Source organism: Opisthorchis viverrini (genome assembly GCF_000715545.1).
Source record: "Opisthorchis viverrini unplaced genomic scaffold opera_v5_193, whole genome shotgun sequence".
NCBI classification, from domain to species: Eukaryota; Metazoa; Platyhelminthes; class Trematoda; order Opisthorchiida; family Opisthorchiidae; genus Opisthorchis; species Opisthorchis viverrini.
Genome location: NW_008751853.1, coordinates 678,689 through 699,723, shown reverse-complemented (window position 1 = coordinate 699,723; position 21,035 = coordinate 678,689). Strand labels below are relative to the sequence as shown.

The following is a 21,035-nucleotide window of genomic DNA, read 5'->3' as shown; positions in this document are numbered from 1 at the left end:
TGGCTGCCAACCGATGTCAGTGGCGTTCTTGTTGTCGGTTTCTGTCCAGATTGCCTGGTTGAATTTCTGGAGGTGTCGGCACGTCGGAATGATTGTGTTAGGCTAGCACTAAGTCCCTCCCCCATCCACCTTTATTCTTTTCTTTACAATAAGGCTTTCAAATAAGTCATGGTTGTACGGCAGTGAAGCATCGGTGTTGAACACTGATGTCATGCTGTCGTTGATGATGATGATGATGAATTCATATTGGTCGTTGTCAATCCTGTCTTTAAACTGATAAGTTTACAAGGTCAAAATCGGTAACCTTACTGGGGAAATTTGTTCCAAATCTGTCTTGCTGTATCCTGGATACCTCGCAAACGCTATGTTACTAAGCTGTCCACAGCCTATGTTCGATGCTGGACTCGTTTCGTTACTACATGTCGGATCTTGTTAGGTTTTGTCTTCTGTCTGTGAGTAGCGAGTACGGGCCGCTTATCTTCAGGATCCCAGTGTCTTCTCCGACCGATCCATCATGCGGTTGAATGTTTTCAATTTACTTAGCCATGAACAGCTCACTCACTTCCTTTCACTTAGTGAAACAACCACTGTAATCAAGCTGATTTGATCTGTTTGCTCAGTGGTTAGGTATTTGCTCAAGTTCCTTCTGATTCTATCCTTACATTAATCTGGCTCATTCACGAAATTGGAGGACGGAGTGTGAACAGGCGAATGTTAGTTCAAATGTGACTAAGTTTTCGGATGAGATTGACGAGTTTTGGGAAGCATTCTTGTTTGGAAAGAACTGTCTGCAAAGCTTTGCGGTTGACGGAGTCAAACACCGTTGTGAAGTCTGTGAAGAGGAGGTGGAGCGGTTAGCAATGCTTACGAAATTTTCTCTGGAAGCTTTGTTGCAGCAGATATCAAGTCCACTGAACTGCGACCAGTGAGGGAACCACACTGTTCCCCGGGGATGTGTGCTTCAATAATTGCAGCAATCAGGCAACACCCGTGTTAGGAGCTTACCAGCACAGCTCAGCAGAGTAGCCCTTATAGTTGTTATATGAGGGTTTGCTTCCTTTTACTTTGTAGACGGGCATGACTAGAGCATCCTTGAGTTCTGGTAAGACTTAATCTTTCTGCCAGATAATGTTGGTCAGCTGAAATTGCGTTGACTCACCATACTTGAAAGTATTTACTGCTAGCATGTCCTCTCCAGCTGTCCGTTTGTTTTATCCCTTCAATGGTCGGAGGAAGGTTCACGGGCCGTTTCATCTCTCGATGAGGCAGTCCAATCAGTACAGTGCAGCCGACAAAGGTTGTCAGTTCAGCAGTTTGTTGCAGCGCTTGCCTCGTGTACCCCGTATCTTTTCGAGCGAAATCTCCACTCCCGTGTCCATGGATTTGAGTTGCTTTTAATGTTCGTTCATTTTGATACCGGACTGTCAATTCTCCCATCTTGTTCCACCGTCCGTATGTGATGCTTTGGGTTGCTGATTCACATCATTTCAAACACCTACCTTCTGTTTCTTGATCTCGCTGTTTGGTTGGACAAGAGACGCAGCACGCTGTTTGTTCATGTCAGCTGCCAGTGGTTCTATAAATTAGTTGTTGTCATCACACCAGTTTTGGATGCAGATGCTCGATCTGCTTAAAAGCAGTCATCAATATTTGGTGTTTAAGTTGTGCCACGCTTCCGCCAGCTAGCTGGATGGTTTGAGGGATGTCATTGCAGTGGCCAGTGAAAGGCGATAACTCAACGTTATCTTCGATATTTGAGGCCTTATGCGTCCATTGATGCAATAGGCTGTGACGTTAGACTTCATTTGGAAAAGCTAGTGAATTGTCCTATGGTCCGTTCATCTCGTCGCCCGTGTGATACGCACCAGTCGGACATTTCGCTGGCGAACTACAGTGTGATCCGGTGAAGGAGAGTGGCCGCTACGTTTGTTTGTTGCTGTTCGTGACAAAATGTGATATTGGTGATGACGAGGGTGTAGACAGCGAGAATACTGGCAGGCAGGTCACCTTTCCTCGTTTGTTTGTTGATTGAAATGTACTGGAATTTCTGGGAATTTTATGAGAATTTTTTAGTGTACTAGATTTTACTACTCATCTGATCAAAATTTCTGGCGTTTTACTCGATGGTTTTATGATTTTTTTTGTCGGAAGAAGTAATCTCTTCTGTCGGCAGGTAGCTGTTGGCTAAAGTAAGCTATCTCTGGGCCATAATCTGGATATTTCTTTGTTAAATGAGTTCACTGCGAACTACTCATCTAAACCCTGGATAACTGAATGTTGTTTTTCCCTGTGAGCCTAAGTTCCAGTTCAAGTAATGTCCTCTGCGAAGTAGCAAACTATACTTGTGTGCATATCTTCCAAAATAGATTCTTGTGCACAGTTTCCGAGATTATAAAACTTGAACTGAACTGGTGATTCGTGTTTCAGAAGGAGACTTTTCGCACTAGGCTTTCTTCCAAGTTGTGAAGCTCGTCAACCTCATGACAGCCTGTCAAATAAGGCTGAAAACCGGCTCTGTCGATGTTCCAAACTACGGTCCTTCAGTAGGGATCGAAACCGACGCGAAAGCTGATCCACAATCCAATGAATGACGTACTCCGTGAACACGACGGTGATGTGGTTTATCAATATCACCAATCAGAACCATCATGAACGTGGTGAATTCGAAAGTTTCATGAGTGGCTTCCTTATGCCAATTAATTTGCTCGCACTAAGTCGATGCACTCAGCTTGCTTCAACTTAAAAACATTTAGTGGTACAATTACTTGCGGCTATGACATCGGAAAAATTTTCGGGACATATACAAGCACCCCATTTAAAAACCTATCTCTGTTGGCCTTTGGGTCAGGTTGTTCGGCCTCAGAAATACACTCAGCAAATGACAGGTCTTAGGTCCTCACTCCCATCTCGTGTGCGGGACTGTGGCTGTGAATCTGCCAAGAGCATTCCGTTTGATGCTCTAAGTGCTGTTTTACATTGGGTTAAAAGCCCAAATGTTGTGGTTGCTGGTGACGTGAACGCTCAGGTGGGCTGGCGTAGAGCTCCTGAGGCTCATTTGGGTGGTCTTCCTGGATTAGACATGGGACGAACAGGCAACTGAAGACCTTTGTCGCAAATGTGTGTCGACCACAGACTGTCACTTCGTAGCGGCAATTTTTGAAACGGAGAAAATCCTTTGACTGCATGATGCCTACAACGAATCAATCCCAAATCTTAATAGATCACATCGCCATCAGTCGTCGGCGGTGAGGGTCAGTCACTGCCTATCGCTCTTTCTGAAATACCTGCGTGGACTCTGACTGTGCACTTGTCCGCTGCTGTTTTTCATTGCTCTCCTCAGTTGTACACAAAACGTGAACATCTCACTTAATAATGAAAAGCTGGTGGACCCAGAGCTCAAATAAACTTATCAGAAATAGCTCTGCCGGCTAGCCCGATGTCGGCTATTAACGACTGCTAGAGACAAATATCCGTAGCCCTACCCTGCCAGAAGTTCTACTTGCGCTACAACCCAGCCAATCTCATCCAAACATTGGATCTCTGATCGGATCTTGGATTCGCTGGGATCCCGGAGACAAATATCCGTAGCCCCTGCCAGAAGTTCTACTTGCGCTACAACCCAGCCAATCTCATCCAAACATTGGATCTCTGATCGGATCTTGGATTCGCTGGGATCCCGGAGACAAATTCCTCCTGGTCAAAACCACAACTCGATTCGCTGCATCTTCCGACGCCAGATCAACCTGGATGTCCGTGCAGACCGGGATGCTCGATGAATCCGAAAGGCCGAAGAAGTGGAAGGTGCGAAAAATGCTGGTCACGTTTGCAGATTGTTCGGCTAGTCCTCGGAGGCCTCTTACCATCGAAGCCATAAAGAATCAAAGTGGCTCTGTTTGGAGCGCTTGGTGCAATACATCGGACAACAATTTGGTGGGCCGCCCGCTACACCTAATGCAGACTGTCGGTCTTTAACAAATGGGCGTTGTTCATGCTGTCCGTCTTACAACATGGAGTCCCTGTGGCCCCTCCTGCTTTTGGTTGGTGACATTGCGAGAAATGCCGCCTAATTGGCTTCAGTGGCGTTTGTGCTGTCAGTTTATTTCCAGGTTGTGTGATGGAGTGCTTGTAGTTCTAGGTCTCAGAATGCTCATGATAGTCTAATACCAGGTTCTTCCCTCATTCACTCCTTTCAGCTCAAGGTTCTGTATATAATTAAATAAACTGGTACTTACGGTAGTGATGCTTCAGTGTAAGCACTGATGTTCCTGTCTATGATGTGAATGACTTAAATTGCGGAATAGGTGAAGAAGGCTTGACGTTTTTGGTCTCGATCGTATTTGCTCAGTGCCTCATCCGAGCCACGATAGAATTGAGCACGTCTGGAGATGCTGAACATCGTTTACATAGGCCGTGATTTACACAGAGTTCATTGTAGACGCAGGAACAACCTTGCATCAGGGAATGGCATGACGGCGTTAAACCATCGTTCTGTCAGTCCAAAACGATTCATTTGCTGAAGTGTCGCAAAAGTCGATTAATTATGCGGCTGCAGGCTTTTGCTTTGAGATGGCGTTTGGGATCATGTCGCCAAATAATGATTTGGTCAATGCAGCCCGTTCCTGGACAAAATCCATGTTGATTAATTTGATGCAAGAGTTCCGTCTCAAGTAATGATATTATGGTAATATTGCAATGAGACCGTTTTCGTTGATGTACGACTCACGTGATTTATTGTTTTCGAAAGGGATAGGCATCAGAGGTTGGGATTGCCAATTTTTTGGACAGCCCGTCCAAAGTGTAGTTTATTGCTCATTTCCAGATGTTTCTATTGCTAACCTAGTGGGTCGGATTCCAGCCCCGGCAGTTTGGATAACCTTCTGACCGGGCGTCCGTTGCAAAATCTGAAAGTTGAAAATGGTCTGCAACGTTCTGATTTCATGATTCGCAGATGGGTTGATTGTATGCTCGAACGGAGTAGCAGTCTTGCGTTCCACATACTGTTTGTCTACTTAATTCCATTGTTCCTCTTTGTTTGTGCATACTGTGAGAGGAGTCGTGGTGGCGCAAATAGTTAACGGTGGATCATAGAGTGTAGCTGTAGACGAGCAGTAGTTGAAAGCAGTACACCTGTGGCGTCTGTTGGAGCATATATGGTCTGAACTATTGATTTTCTTGAGACTTTCCAAAAATTTGCTGAGTTTGTACTGCTTGACTGCTTGTGCGAACCATTCGGACCATCTCAATAAACTTAAGAAGCGGGGGACATCTCTGGTCCTCCCAATGTGCCGGTGTTCCCTTTCACTTTCTGTGGGTCGTGTTTGACAGCATAATTGAAAGATAATGTGGTTCTCGGATCGGTGAGCTACCCATGTATATGAATGTTTTGCTCCTGTCTTCTTTTATTTCAGCATTTCTTCTCGTTCTGTGATTACCCCTTCATTTTCGACGCCCCCACCAAAGCTCGACTGCTCAGTTTGGAGGCCACTTTGAGCATGCAAAATGCAGTGAATCAAGCAGGGCGAAACACACTTATCCAATCGGTGATGTCTCCGCTACTAGGATATCCTGTGTTTACTTCCACCAGCCCGTTTTTCCACGTTACAGTTCGTCGTGACTTCCTTATTCAGGACACATTAACGTACTTAACTGTGGCCAATCCGAGTGAATTACGGAAAGTGTTGCGTGTGAGTGTCTCTTCGCAATCGAATTTTATACATATCGCTTCTTTTTTTATCATCTTTTTGAACACAATCGTGCTGGTTTATTCATGACTGACCGCTAGGAAATGGAATACTGCGTTTTGCTTTGGTCACGATTTTAGGTTCTCATAATACTCAGTTATAACTGCCTTCCCATCAGTATGTCGAGTGGTTTCCAGAAGAATTACCTTCCACGATGGATGAACTGGACACACTCCTAGATTGTGCCGGCTTGGACACATGCTCCGTATGCCAATTGACAGACTCTCTCAGAGCCCTTTCGGCACAACCACTCGGACGGTGGGAATGGGCCAAGGGAGGTTAATCAATAGCTCGGCAGCGAAGTATGACTGCCACTACCAGCAAATACAACAGTGCTAGTCATTACCGTCTCCCTGGGTGGGGAACCCGAGATGAGATACGCCAATGGTTAGACATTGAGGGCTTATCCTTTCGCGCGCTCAGTGGTGTGCATTCATTCAGGCTGTTGATCTCAATGCGTAGCTCTTCCCTCCCCCCGACCCCCAGTGTAAATCGGCACCCGAACGGCCAGCAACGTTTTTTCACCCAAAAACACCCATTGTGTGTATAGTATGGATGATATTGATCGGATTTCTAATATTCACTCAATCGGATGAACGTGGTATTCTTCTATCAACTTTATTATCTGCTTGAATGCAGCTTGTATCAGGATTTCGTTTTTCGTCCTAAACAGGTTTGTTGGAATTAGAACGTTACGACTGTTTATGGTTATTTCAGTTGCGTTGCATCACTCGTGGGGTTTGTTTCCGAGTTCATATGCACCAGTAGTTTATTGACGCTGCGAAATCTATGTAGCTCAGATGCGCTGCTTGGTTGTTGGTCTGTTTGCCGAGCTTGGCAGTTGAATTGTAAACGTTTCATCACCAATCGAAGTAAGATCGTCAGTGCGGGGTTGAGTGGTGATGTCATCTCGGTAGGTGATGAAACGTTTGTAATCCAACTACCAACCTCGGTAGACAGACCAACAACCAACCGGTAGTCTATCGTGTCAAAACTCTGGTGCTGATTGATCAGGTGCCCTTCCTTAGATGCCCAAGCTTAGTCATCGGTCGATTTATTTCACTAGCACGGCCTTTATTTAAGGGCTACTCAGGATCGGTGTAAGAGCACACATGACTCCAAGGTCTTCTGTCTCAAAACAACGTATTTTTCAGGTATTGTTATGGGTCCACAGATATCGCGAAAAGGATGCTGCGACCGCGATCCGTTTTCGAGGACGGGATCGATATGGCCATCGGTATGCTTCATTAACGACACTACAAGGTTCTGTCGCTTCCTCTCAAGATTGACCAACTGCTTTAGTCGCAGTTACCACAACTAATCGTAGCAAACGAGTACCAAACGCTGTCCCGCTTTATTTTCATAATAGGGTTCTCTTCCAATCAATTGACATTTTGTGGGCCGTTGAAGCAACAGCTCTCAATAGGGCCGCTACTGTTACCAATGGTGATCATGCATTGATGCACAATACATCAAAGACCGTTTTACTTAGTTTTGCACATCACATGTTCTGTTTAATTCCCTTCATCCGAAACAGAGGCAGCTACGTGTCTTGATACGTTGCGCTGGGCACTGTTTACATCTCTGTATATTAGACGCTTGAATGTCTCATGTCCCCTCTCTGCTTCGAAGAACTGTTTCGCTTTTTCAGGTGCAATTCGCGGGTGAAGAAGCTGTTGACGAAGGTGGAGTGATGAAGGTAATGCTTTATTTCGGTTTTCTCATTTTATTGTCGTTGTATCCTATCTGCTTCCTGTGTTTTCCTCTGGTGTTGCTTTTCGCACTTTTTAATTATTTCACTTTTTCCCAATTACTTTCTAGACCGCTTTCTCTCTTTGGATTCTCTCACTTGGTACACTTGAATTTGAAGTGGCCATGACACATATGATCCGTTGTCTGTGACTACATCAATTGTATATCAATTATTATGAAATGGAGTAGCATTATGTAGAACACCAGTATGTTTCCCAGTAAGAAAGCCCTTACATTTTAAGTATCGTGTTATATCAAGGTTTGAAATGGCTTTATCCACTCGGTTTTCTGGATTTGTGATCCACTCCTCTTTCTGGCGTTCAGAAACAAGCTAACTGGGTATCCACTACTCCGGAGTTTGTTCTTTATTTCAATTTTGGCCGCTGTCTGATCAGCTTCTTCTTTGCACAGGACCCTTACTTGATTAAACATTGATGAGGTAATACTGACGAGTACCGACGTCGGATGGCCAGGCGAGTAGTTCGACATCGTCCCAGTATTGTTAGGCTTCCCCATACTAAGGTTGATGTGTGGACTAAGTTCATTCAGATAGTTGTAAAACTCACTGACGTTGTGTCGTTTCATCACGACGAAAGTCTCATCTACGTAACGCCAGAATATCTTTGGTGGGTATGGGAATCCGGCTAAAGCTTCCTGCTCAAATTCTTCCATACATATGCCCTTCTGAAACGAAGAGCTTTTTCACGTTCATGCCATCGTTTGCAGTCTAATCGGTTTCATTTGACCATGACTATTTTTCTCTTCTTTAGGAGTTTTTCCTCCTGGTGATGCGCGACCTTCTCAGCCCAATCTACGGCATGTTCCGCTGTTACCCAGAGTCACGCATGTTGTGGTTCAATGAGTTTGTAAGTTTCAGCCACTGCTTATTTTCCTATTTGATCGTGTTACCGGTTCACAGGTTTCATCTCCCTGTGTTTAATGTTTTTAATCACTCGTCAGCGGAAGGGCGAACTGCCCTCAAACAAGATTTCAAGGGAAGAAAAATCTCAATGAAAGGATTTCGAGTCATTCAGGACATTTTTTTGATAAGTGAGCAAAATAGTCGTAGAGTCAGGAGGATGCAGAGCAGAGAAACAAGGAACGTTTAAGAGTCGGTCGACTCTGATAGAAGGGAGAAGAGAATAAACAAGGATAAAAACGAACGTGAAAGATGTAACCGGGAGTGATCTTTCGAATTATTTTTTTGAGTGGACACATTTTCTACAATGTGTAAACACGAAGCCTTGTACGGTTGTATTATCTTGTTTCTACTCACTTTTTTTATTGTTGTGACCACCCCATTAATCCCTGGTTTGAACATCGGGGTCAGTGCTGGATGGGTTTCTGGTACGTTTTTGGTGGTGTTCAGTATTTAATCGACAATTCATTTAGCTCTTCGAAAAATTCTTCAGGTGGGGTTTCACTGTACCTGTCTGTACTGTTCGCTGGAACGAGCATTCGGTATTGGGACTCTTAACTCAACCTGTCAGAATCAAGAGATGGTTCGGTGGTTAGAATGCGAATTTACTGACCGGAAGGTCCGTGTTTTGAACCCAACTTCTGTCTCTCGACTTCCCCTATCTATGCTTGATCAGCCTGGCAGTATCCCGGTCCTCGTACTTCCTTCGGATGGCACGGCAGTTAGGCACCGAAAGGGTGGTACATCTGAACGACTGTCAGAAGCAATATGTTCTCTGGTTTCGTACCCATCTTTTGTTTACTGACAGTTTTTCTATGTAGAAGCCATAGTTACGCTTTGTCCGTTACTGGTACTTTCATGAGCACACTAGAATAATTCAATGGATTTACACTACAGAAGAATAATAATAGACACTGCAGTATGTAACACCTCGAACACTAGTGTTTCGGCTTCCTTATGTCTTTGTTAAGTGGTCAGAGTTGTCAAGCATTCTAATTGCTTTGTGCCCTCTTGACGATACCATGCTTTGTCAACATCGGATTCAATTCAGCCTACTGGTTCAAGCGTCTACGATCAGACTTGATACACCATATCAAACTTCACCAGTACTTTTTGTTGCGTATGATGTGTTAGTTTGGCAAGACGTCACAAAACACTAGGTTTCTGACGGAATTGGATTTTAGTCGGTATGCTTCCTACCTTCGAAACACATCCGGGGGTATCAGTTATCGCTTCTGATTTTTGATTTGTTCCTATTCTCCCTTTCTCTTGGTTACAGACGATGGAATCGGACAACGTGTTTCTACTCATTGGGATTTTGTGCGGATTGGCCATATACAATTCGATTATTGTGGACTTAGCTTTCCCCTTGGCCATGTTTCGTAAATTGCTTGGAGACAACCCGGTGCTGGACGACTTGATGGAGTTGGACCCTGTGGTTGGACGCTCTTTGCAACAGCTGCTGGACTACGAGGGACAAGATGTTGCTGAGACTTTCTGTCTCACCTTTTCTGTAAGTATCAGACGTGGAAATTTATTTCTCTCGTGACAACAAGGCACTCGGTTGCTACGGAAGGCAGTCAGACAAACGAAAGCATGCCCCCGTATAATTTCGAAAGTCGCGCAACAAGACGGTCTTGATATACGTTTGTTCTGTTCTTCGCTCTAGGAATATGTGGGCTTAGTGGTCGCATCACTCTATTGTGTCGGCAGCTCCAATCAGGAGCTTCGTATTCATGGACTCGGACGACTCTGGAAATAATAGTGATCATTAAAGCACCCAAAACAGTCGGGAACGAATGCACGTCGACAGCGCGATGTAGCTCTTAAGGAAGCCGCCCTGCGCGGCAGGGTAGTAGCAGTAATCTGCGCCCTCAAGCTAATTCACTCCTGACCACCATTTTGCTTAGATTTCCGAATTAGCAACTGACGCAAATTCCTCACGAATCTCACCCACCGTAAGGCCCAGTGAACGATGAATAGGATTCAGACAGAAAGTTCCGCTAGGAATTGGTAACATGCTTGTCACCGGTGTCAAAGAAAATCACTTGGGATCCACAGCAGAGGCCACGAAGGTAGTATGGCACACTAGCGCTTTTATTAGGCGTTGCCTTTTCATAGCCTGTCCCTCGCAAACAGTACTTTGATAAACTGTTGGTGAGCGTAGTACCTGTCTCAAACATCTGCTGACTAACTTTACTTGCTTCTCCATCGGTTCCAGTTCACTAATAGACAAGTCTACGAACCTCGCCGTAAACACTGTCCAGCTAATGCTTGTTATACTGTGGTGGCTACAATGAAAAAAACATTCGAAGGAGATACCGTTTCACAACCGTGACCCTCGTTAGCTTCAGCGATGACGTCAAAGCACACGCGATTGATTTCCTTCAATAGCCGTGCCTTAGGACAAACTCAAGTAGGCCAACGCGAAATTCACCCTAGCAATTCGATCAAGGCAACGGCATTCAAACATACCCGTTTGACAAGCATGATTTGGATCGTCCTAGACGAAACACAGCCATCGTATGCCTAACCACTTTATAACTTTGCACCTTCTTTAGGATCATCAATCACGAAGAGACTGGACCTTACCGCCGGATGACGGTTTGTACACCTCCATAACCCACTGATCTATATTGAGGGGTGTACGTGTGATACAGAGCCTCATACCAGGTTGGTCAATGGGTAGAGGTGTGACCAATGCAGTCTCCTGGTCCTCCGGATTGCTGGTAGGAGTATGTATGGCAACTTGCTCCTTACAGATTTAGGCTGCTCCGACGGTCCTATGTCAACCAGCACTGCCTCTTGGTTAGGCTTTTGAGACGAAGGCTTCGGTTGAAGATCCTAACTGTCCTCCGGTCTAGGCCTGGGTCAGCTACGTATCGCACAATCATCTCATGTCACCTTGGTCGTCACCTGATCCCGTCAGCCATTTCGCCTTACTTGCTGCACACAGCAGGCGGGTAAGCGAAAACAGACTACTGCTGACGCCTCCATTCTTTCTCTTTCACCTACTTTTTCCCATTCTGTTGCATTTATCTACTGAACACTGGCTCTTTATATCTAGTGACGGGAACCCCTTGGCTACATGATACCCACCGCATGGGAGTCAACCCTCAACACAGATGGACCACGCCGCCATTAGTTGTAGGTGCCATAGACCAATCGCTGCGTGTCGCCCGTCCTTGAGTACTTATGTGGATCCGGTCCACGAGCTTGTTCGCTGCTGCTTCTTGTTTCGCTTTTCAGGGGCGCGCATGATGCGCTCATGTCATCTGGTCATTGCTGTCACGTGGATTATGTGTATTTCAGCGAAGCGTTAGGTTCACCGTGGGGTGTGGACCCCACTTTGATGGCTGTAGTGCTAGTAAACTCCATGAACGACAGAAACTCATCAGTAGAGTGCGCAATTTATGCCAAGTGTAACAAACAGGTACCTCTTTACTCACAAAGATCAAACCACGCGTGCTGTTTCTTGTGAATACGCAAGTGCATATTTTGTATTCCTGCGCAGCTGACGCTTGTCACTAAAAGTATCCTGTTGGGACAATTAGGATCGTCATAAGCTATGAGTACCTCAAACACGCTGATCTGTGCTCAATTTTTTATCATAACATTATTAGCCTGAGCTCATTCACCGCAAGTTCATGCACTGAGTGAATCGTAAGTGGATATTAAGTGGGAGAACTAGTAATCTAGCATTAAACTGTCTGGTTGGAGGAGCCTTTCGTTTCTTTCTTATCTAGTTCAATGAGTTGTCCTTAATTTCTTAGGGAATTGAAAGGTGCCGCTAACTGCGAGTTTTTTCGTCTTGGGGAGGGTCTGCTGTGTTGGCTTACTGTATCTCCATATTTTTGCTCAGTTTTATGTCAGCGCTCAGCTCATATTCTTGAATGGCCAATCCACCAGGTGTGAAACAATTTCGTCCTCTGGACATATCTTATTTTCGACTGAGAAAGTCGAAAGTAAGAGACTTCACAGAACAGCGCTCAACTGATGTGAAGATGATGAGGACAACGAATGAAAGGCATGTGTTATGGCCGCAACCTGAGGAAGCCACTAGTTTTACCATTGAAAATGCGGACCACGATTTAACACAAGTCGCCAATGGGCTATCAGATCAGGGCCCAAAGCTCTGGTATCTTGGTTACCCAACGAATCAGTGGAGTAAGAAATACAGTCCACGATGCAACACAGTCTGGAAATAGATCAACAAGCTTGCCACAAAGCGCCCTCCATCAGGAAATATCAGATATTCACTATAAGCCCAGGCGAGTATGGAGGAAGTACCAGCCGAATCTTATACTGATGATGCCCCCTTCGATTGGTGACGAGATATTTGCAAGCCGGGCAGTCAGATCACCAGTCGCCTGGTCAAAATCCGGCGATGAACCCTTGGGTTGTCTGCTGCAGTGAGCTGGACCGTGGGCTCAACGATGATCGATCTAGTTTTATTACTAAGATTGCTTAAGTATTCGTGAGCCGATTCGCTCGGTGACAATTCCGTTGTATAAATGTTACTTTACGTCTGGTGGTTAAGATTTTTAGATTACCAGTAGTTGACATTAGATGTCGTTCGATTATCTCAATGGATGCTCCCCTCATAATGGCTATCTGCTCAACGTAATTCTCGATGACTATAAAACACATACCATACACTTACGGGTCATCGGCTGCCATGAAAATGAAGTTTTCCCGGTGACTTTGATTTCTCTCATTTCCATGCGGTTGATTTATGACTGATTGCCATCACTCGTTTCTTTCCTGCCTCCTTACCCCGTTGTACCTATTCACCGACCGTCGTATGGTAGCTGGATGTCGAGTGCTTTGGTGAGACTCGCCATATCGACCTGGTCGAAAATGGCTCAAACATTGAAGTGACCCACGAGAATAAATCTTTATATGTGGAGAAATACGTGGACTATGTATTCAATAAATCGTGTGAGGCTCCGTATGGCGCATTTGAACGTGGCTTCCACCAAGTCTGTGCGGGACACGCGCTCAAGTTCTTCCGCCCCATGGAACTGCAAGTAAGTTTCCTGCATTATGTTTTTTACACTTTTCCCAACTACCGCAGTAATCCTCAGTGTCACTTGGTCTGTTTATGTAGGATCACTATTCTTTTAGCTTGCTAATGATGCTTTGTACTCATGTGAAGTCCTTTCGCTTATCAGCTAAATGAAGCATTCGGAGCGAGTCGATCGTTGCTGAGGAAATGCATCCGCTGTTCTGAATAGCTCAAGATCTTACATTGCTCGCGGCTACCACGAGATTTCCTTCATTCCTTGTTTGTCAATACAAGGATCCTCTTATCCCTGTCATCGACAGCATGATATCGGTGTTCAAGACCGATGCTTCACTGCCGTACTGGTCGTACGTGGGCTAGGGTGCTGCCAGGGCGACCACGGGAGGGCGATGAGGGTCCTCAGTCAAAGCCTTTGGCTCAAAAGCCTAACCGCAAGGTAGCGGTGTTTGGCGTGAAATGCAAATGCATTACCATTTCTACGGAACAAGTTGCCACATGTTCCAACCTCCAACCTGGAGGGCCAGGAGACTGTGTTCGTCAGACCTCTAACCACTAACCAACCCGGTATGAGAAAATCTGTGAGTGTCGCGGGGACACCCCCCAATATAGCTCAGTGGATCGCTGAGGTGCGCAAACCGTCACACCACAGTAAGGTCCAGTCTCTTCGTGACGTTCCTTATCCCTCGGTGTAAGGTCAACAATAACTTCGCAAATTTCGATCAAAAAATTCGAGCCTTGTCAACTTTAACCAAGATTATCAGTTAGTCTTCAGAATTAAACTGCGATTGTTGTAATAGTTTGGAACCATTTGATATTATCTGTCCAACGGTGCATGAACATAGTACATTGTACATGGTGTTTTCAAGTTGATTGTGAGTGTTTCGCGGTTAGAATAGAGCATAGTCAATCGTATTGCTCCTGGTTTCGGTGCACAACATCAGGACAGGCAGAAAAACGATATCAGGCCATGAAAAAGGCATAATGTTATTTTTCTTGAGTTGTGGACACCGTCACAATGCGGGGACAAGTGTAACACCATACGTGAGTATGGGCAGTCCTTATTTCTCGAGGATTATGAGTTAAAGAAGAAAATCATCGTGAACAGATTAGACATCAGTTAGCCTTGTTTAGGCCGACAAAGCTCGCAGTGCGGAAGATCCCCAAGGATTGTTCCAATCCTACTTTGTGTCGGCATCCACATATTTTTCCTAAGCGGTCTCGACGTAGCCATTATAGCGACCCGGTTTCATCTTGGGATGTCCTAATGTAGTATGCGACACTCTGGATTGGTTTCGCAGGTTCAACATATATACCTTCATCTAGTCGTGATGGTCGCACATCAGTACTGTGCGGATCCGGCAGGCCACACTAGCTGGGACTCAGTTCTTTAAGATTCAACCACGTCACAAAGTTTACAAGGAGCAGTCCAATGAAGGACACTTTCGTGAAATCTTCTGGCGGCAAAATAACCCTTGAGAAGTGAGTTGCCTAGGTATTAAACTTGGATGACCTTTGCGCATCGCATTCAACTGAAGGAACAAAGATTCAGTTGAAATTCAGACAAGGATTCCTTATCAGTTTCAGAGAACTTGGTTTCCTCAACTTTGGAAAGGATAGAAAAGTACTGAAGTTCGGCCAGGCGCACTGGTGGTCTGACTGTACCCCGCATGTTTAATCTACTAATTCAGTGTAGTAACTAAACATGAACCACTCTTCTTGGGAGCCCCGTTCGTTAGTTTAGCCCTTCTCAATCCAACTGTCGTCGAAATTTCACTATTGTATTGTATTATAACGAACTATCCTAGTGGCTTAGTCTCTGAGTTGTGAAATATATGGACATAACGGGGGAGGGACTTGTCTTAACTAAGGCTCCTTGTTTCAAACAAGGCGGTTGAGGTCAGCAACAGAATTCCCATTTCCCTGAATCACTTACCTGTCATATCCGTTACAGTATAGTGCTTTTCTGGGACAGGCCACTCTCGGTAAGTCCACGTCACGCGTTTCCTCTCAGTCCCAACTTTACGGGCGACATGGTTGTGTTACTGACCGGAAGGTCCGTGATTCGAACCCAACCCTTGCATCTCGACTTCCCTTCTCTGGGCTTGTGCAACCTGGCAGTATCCCAGCCCTCATGCTTCCTTCTGGTAGCATGGCAGCAAGGCACCGAAAGGATGTTACTGCTGAACAATTTTTTACGTGCAAGTCCCTCGAAAGGTGGTGAAGTTCACTCTCTGTCTTTGATTATGATCTCTGTTCTGGGGATTGTGTTTTTAAGACAAGATGAACATACACAATCACCGGCCGGTAACTATGAAGTCTGTTAGCTTGGGGAGTAAGCGTCCAATTTCTTCTTGTGTGACTCATTCCTCGTTGTACAATGACATTTTGATATCACGGTCTCTGCTGGGTTGTTTTATGCAGATAGTAACCATCCTCTGCTATTTGCTCAGCAGCTCATCTCATCGTATCAACAGCTGTTGAGACTTGATCTCATCTAATTATTTTACCAGTTGTTTTCTATTGATCAAAGGCTTTTTTAAACGGTTCTTCATCCATTAAGCTATTGGTATTTCTGGTGGCTTGTGCGTTACATCAAAACCCTATCTACAGTCGGCAGCGGCTTTACATCCGCTCCCTATCGGTGTTTTCTGCATCCAGTCTTTAGTGGTCGGATCCGAGGTAGTCAATTGGAATGAGTTGCGCCAGAATACCTCCTATCAGGGAGTGTACTGGGACCACCATCCTGTGATCGAATGGTTCTGGGAGGTGCTTCTTGTCGAATTTAGCGTGGAAGACAAGAAAAAATTCTTGCGGTTCCTCACTGGCTGTGACCGGGTCCCACTCTTTGGATTCACTAGTTTACGGGTAGGTCGCATTGTTTTATGTAAATATATCGAATACTCAGTCATGCAAAAGCTGTTTTTCGTGAAGATTGTAAAGTGATACATAATGCGTCTCGTGAAGTGCGTCGTTGTGCTTTCTGGTTTATCTTTGCAAAATTCACCCTGATAATCAATAGAAGAAAATTTTGATTTGGGCAGTCGCATAGAGTTGAGCGCTTGTGATCTTACTAAGGTTTTGTACGCACTGACAAATACTTCTTTCGTTTCGTTCCAGATCACAATCCAACCAATGAACTGCGGTGATGAGCACCTTCCAGTCGCACATACGTGTGCCAATCTACTGGATTTGCCTTTATACAGCTCAAAGGATGTTTTGAGACAAAAGTTGTCTATAGCAATCCAACACACCGAAGGATTCGGACTCGTCTAGTTAAACAACTCCTTTCTTTTGCCCACTTTTCACTCGCCGGTTTTTTTGGCCCCATGTGGGTCTCAGATAGCATATGATTCGTCTTTCTTCACAAGATTCAGTCACCATCAATTCATTCCACTCACCAACTGAAATGTTGTGAAAATTTGCTCCTATCACACAGCATGTGTATTATTCCTTGTGCCGATAAATTCATCCGTAACATCCCGACCTTCGTTGATCATTATATTTCCCGTACGATTCCCAAGTGTCTTGATAGAAATGTGAAGGTGACCTGATTTCAAGACACGATGTTCAAGTAGCATTCAAACTCCTTTCAGGATGCGCCAACTGGACACCAATTTATCTTTAAGTTCTTGTGAATTTTTGAGATTTCCGCTGTTTCAACTCAATAATTTAATCGGGATGTCTTCCCGTGTAAAATATGGTTCATCCTGAACGAGGATTATGATTGTTTTTGGCAGTTAGCATTTCAAGTGTTTTCCAGGTACGACATACATTTTGCGTGCCTCACCTCTCTAAGCGCCTCTGGCTCTTGGTCAGCATAAGGAAGTCTCTTTCTCCTAAGTTCTCAGTGCAGTGGATCCTAGTTACGATGCTTGTGTTAAACCACCTGATCGGGTTGACAATGTATTTTTTTCTAGTGTTGGAAGGACTGTATCTGTGTCGTATTCCTGACCAACAAATACTGCTCATAAAGGAAGCTACTCACAAGGTTGCTGAAAACTCTTCGACAGCCCACGATCGGTTTCGCCCTCCTTGGGGCTCACCAGGTAGGCGCAGTCCCCCAGTTTCCGTCAACTTTACACCCCAAGAAGGGCAAAACCGGTCGGGGGCTGTCGAATAGTTTTCAGCAACCGTGTGAGTAGTTTCCTTTATGAAGATGTATTGCGATATCTCGAATATCGTGCTAACTGAAACACGAGGCGGCCTGTGTGCAGCACATTCAGTTGTAGAATTTCATAAATGAGAGATTCAGTTGAGTCTCTCGTGAAAACCAAATTGGTTTGCAAATGAATGTATCTCCTGAAATACTGCTCGTGTTTGATGAAAGACAGGTTTGCACCTCTATTCCTTTTTCTGTCCTCGTAGTAAGTTATGTGGACTAGCTAATCAGCAACCCGTCAAAGAACATGTTGCAGAGTGATGGCTGAAATTACTGAAAGTGGGACGTCTTCGGTGTTGGACGGATTAAAAAAGACAACATATTTCCAACACTTCAGGCAGTCTAAAATTTGCGGTATCAAATTTACCGTGTTATATATTCCGAAAGAAATCTGGAACACAAAGTGAATAGAATGATAGTCCGATCGTTAAAACATAATTGTCCATCTTGCGAAAAATTTTACTTCACAGGACGCACCTCAATGGAGGATACTGTTGTGAGGAAATACTCCAACGTTGTACCGTGGAAGCAGATGACTTGATAGGATAGTAGACGGGTTTTAGCGTCTCTTGGCGACCTCAGATATTTGTGCTAGAGCCAAGTAGACTCCGAGGCCTTCGCATACATTTGTGAATATTCTTGTTCTGGCGTGTTCAGTCGTCAGAGTGTCCAACATACTGGCCGTCCATCTTGTTGAAGAAGAGTCTCAAATCCTTAAATGAGGTATCCGTAACTACCCGCATGACGAAAACGACATTGGAACTAAGGCGTCGCGGTAAATTCCTCAAGTGATCCTCGTGTTATTCAGTCCAAAGAAACGAATTTCTCGAAATTTCACTTAGTGTGCAGTCAGGAATGAGACGTGAGTGCTATTGGAGCCTCCCTATTGCCAGTTGGACCGAGCACTAAGTAATCCTTTCGGTCCCTTCCCAAGTATTCAGAACATTCTTTTTGGACTCAGGTATATTTAAAAAAACGCTTAATGACGGCGTTTGATTATCTTGTGCACGTAGAAGCGGATCGTGCTGACAATCTTCCGTACCATCTTTGGAAGTCTCAGGAGAAACATTTAGACAAAGTATCCTATGTAACACCTTCCTAGTGAGAGGGATCAAAACAATCCTTAAGTTACCGGCGCATTCCTACCTGCTTCAATTTGCATTGCGACGGGCATTGTCCTTTTAGAGGGTCGAAGAACAGTAGGGATCCTGACAAGCACACTCATTCGCAAATCAGCTGGGTTTTCGGAGAAGACTTAACTGAATTCCTCGTTCATGATATCCTTCAACTGAATGTACTGCACAAAGCCCGTCCCATATTTCATTCGGCACGATATTCGAGATGACGTAGTATACTTTCATAAAGGAAGCTACTCACAAGATTTCTGAAATCTCTCGGACAGGGATTCTGCATTCACGCAAACCGAGCGGAGCCCTTCTGACAATCTCGGATACCAAACAGAATAACTTGCACCTTGCTGGACACCGATGCACCTGAAGCTTCATTCATTTTCATTCTTGTATCTTCCAAGCACCATGAAATCAGGTTTCTCACTTCCTTTTCCACAGCTGGTGAAGCTAGAGGTGCAAAACTGATTTGAGAATAATCGAATAAAATCGGTGGGAAAGTGGAGTCTAAACTTAGCTACCTGAAATTAACACAGGACTTTTCCTACGTCTCGGTTGATGACTTGGATTTGGAGGGCATCTACAAGTGGACGAACAGACTCTAACAATGTGAAATGAGGTATTAGTGGGTAGAGTTCTCGCATCGCAATCGAGCGCAACACAATTGGATTCGGACATAATGGGCCCGACGTTTACGGTGTCCAGAGTAAAGCCTTGTAAATTCCCACTGGGTTGCCGACTATATGACCTTGGAGAAAACAGCTGACAATGTGCAGTCCGAAAGCTCATTGGGATGTCATCCAGAGTTTGAATGTGTCTCACATTCTCGCAAACTAAACACTTGAGACAGCGAATAAATTGTACTTTTCCGTAAGAAACAATTTACTGTCTTTGCTGTGTCCACTGCCTGTTTGGTGTCCAGGTAGGAGTTGAGTTTGCTGGAAAGTTAGGGAGCCTGGTGGATCCCAAAATGGCCAAAATCGGTAGTGGTCTTCGGTAGTTTTTATCGCGCTGATTCTGTGTGGCTTGAATATCGTTCCAACTGAAACATGTACTAGGAGAATATTGAAACAGCAGGCAGTCTGAAAATCTATTGTTTGTACATAACTTCAAATCAGACCGATCAAATCGCCGAGTTCAGCGAACAAATCAGCAATCATAGCAACTTCAGTTATTCATAGGGTAAAGAACTAGGAGTTTCCGGAAATACGAAGTTTCTAATGGAGAGGTGTTAAAAGATGTTCAGGAAACGTTTCCATTTCTCCTTTGCTTTCTTATGAAGGCAAATCTCAAAGTGTTCGAATAAATCTGCCAAATAATTAAAATTCGTTTGCCTTGAACTTCAGGAATCTTGGCCCAACGCAGGCCTCGAGTGAACTCCGCCTAACGTACCTGGAGTAAACAGTGATATTCGGAATGACGTGAAGTAAACTGATACAAACGAATGCACCTGTTTTTCACATATAAAGCACCTTCTTAATTCCTTATTTTCAGTTACTGCAACCCCGGCGACTGCTGACAAGTAGGCTTCCATTCATACCGAAGCTTGTTGCTCGTTCTTGGTCTAAGGCTAGATGCTTCATCCGCTAAGAACCAGAGAACTGCTTTCCAAGACACCGGCTATCACATTAGCAACTTTGAAATGAGATCCACAGTCCTGTTGTTTTTACCTATTTAGAGTTTGAGCAGTTTGAGCCTGCCTTCATAATTTGACAGATAGACTTGACGGGATTTTGCCTCTTTGGGAGATATTTTTCACACCAGGTAATATTGATCACTGCATTACAGCCTGGAACTCATCAGCATTAAAGTGACAATGATTATGTCCGTGTATGTTCATCTGTTTCTTCTACTATTGTCGAGTTATTGGTCGTAATGTCACCTCACACATCTGCATCACCAGCTTGAGTAAGCGATCGGCACACCACAGACTCCGACGAAAATGGATGAAAAGATGAGTTGGGAGACACCCATCTATTGTTTTGAAAAATTTATTCTCTATTTTCATTCATATGGCTAAAAAAAACATAGTTATAATAATGAGAACTATGGGTCAATTTCTTTTCCGTTGGAACTTGTTGGTAAGCTCCTATTTTCTTTAGTCAATACAGCTGTCTATCTTTTGCTATTCAGAAAAAGTAATATAGAGCCGCGCTAGACTTTGGCATACTTCATGGGTACTGTAAATCAACAGCAGGTCAAATGACGTCAGTAGTATGGGTTGACTTAGAAACAAGTGATGACTTCCCAGACGAATGTTTCCGCGCGCTGATTTTATTATAAGATTCGCGAATCCAAGTTGGAGTTCCAT

General features: G+C 44.5%; 1 protein-coding gene across 1 annotated transcript in view; it reads left to right on the top strand.

The window, feature by feature from the left end:
• Positions 1–21,035, top strand: part of T265_14454 (hypothetical protein) — a gene marked incomplete at both ends in the record, with an annotated part of 57,152 nt that overhangs the window by 35,454 nt on the left and 663 nt on the right. The window contains 6 exons of the mRNA XM_009173693.1: positions 5,409–5,684; positions 7,393–7,440; positions 8,264–8,359; positions 9,692–9,925; positions 13,224–13,442; positions 16,049–16,303. Of these exons, the coding sequence (XP_009171957.1) occupies positions 5,409–5,684; positions 7,393–7,440; positions 8,264–8,359; positions 9,692–9,925; positions 13,224–13,442; positions 16,049–16,303 (1,128 nt within the window). The remainder of the gene's footprint in view (positions 1–5,408; positions 5,685–7,392; positions 7,441–8,263; positions 8,360–9,691; positions 9,926–13,223; positions 13,443–16,048; positions 16,304–21,035) is intronic.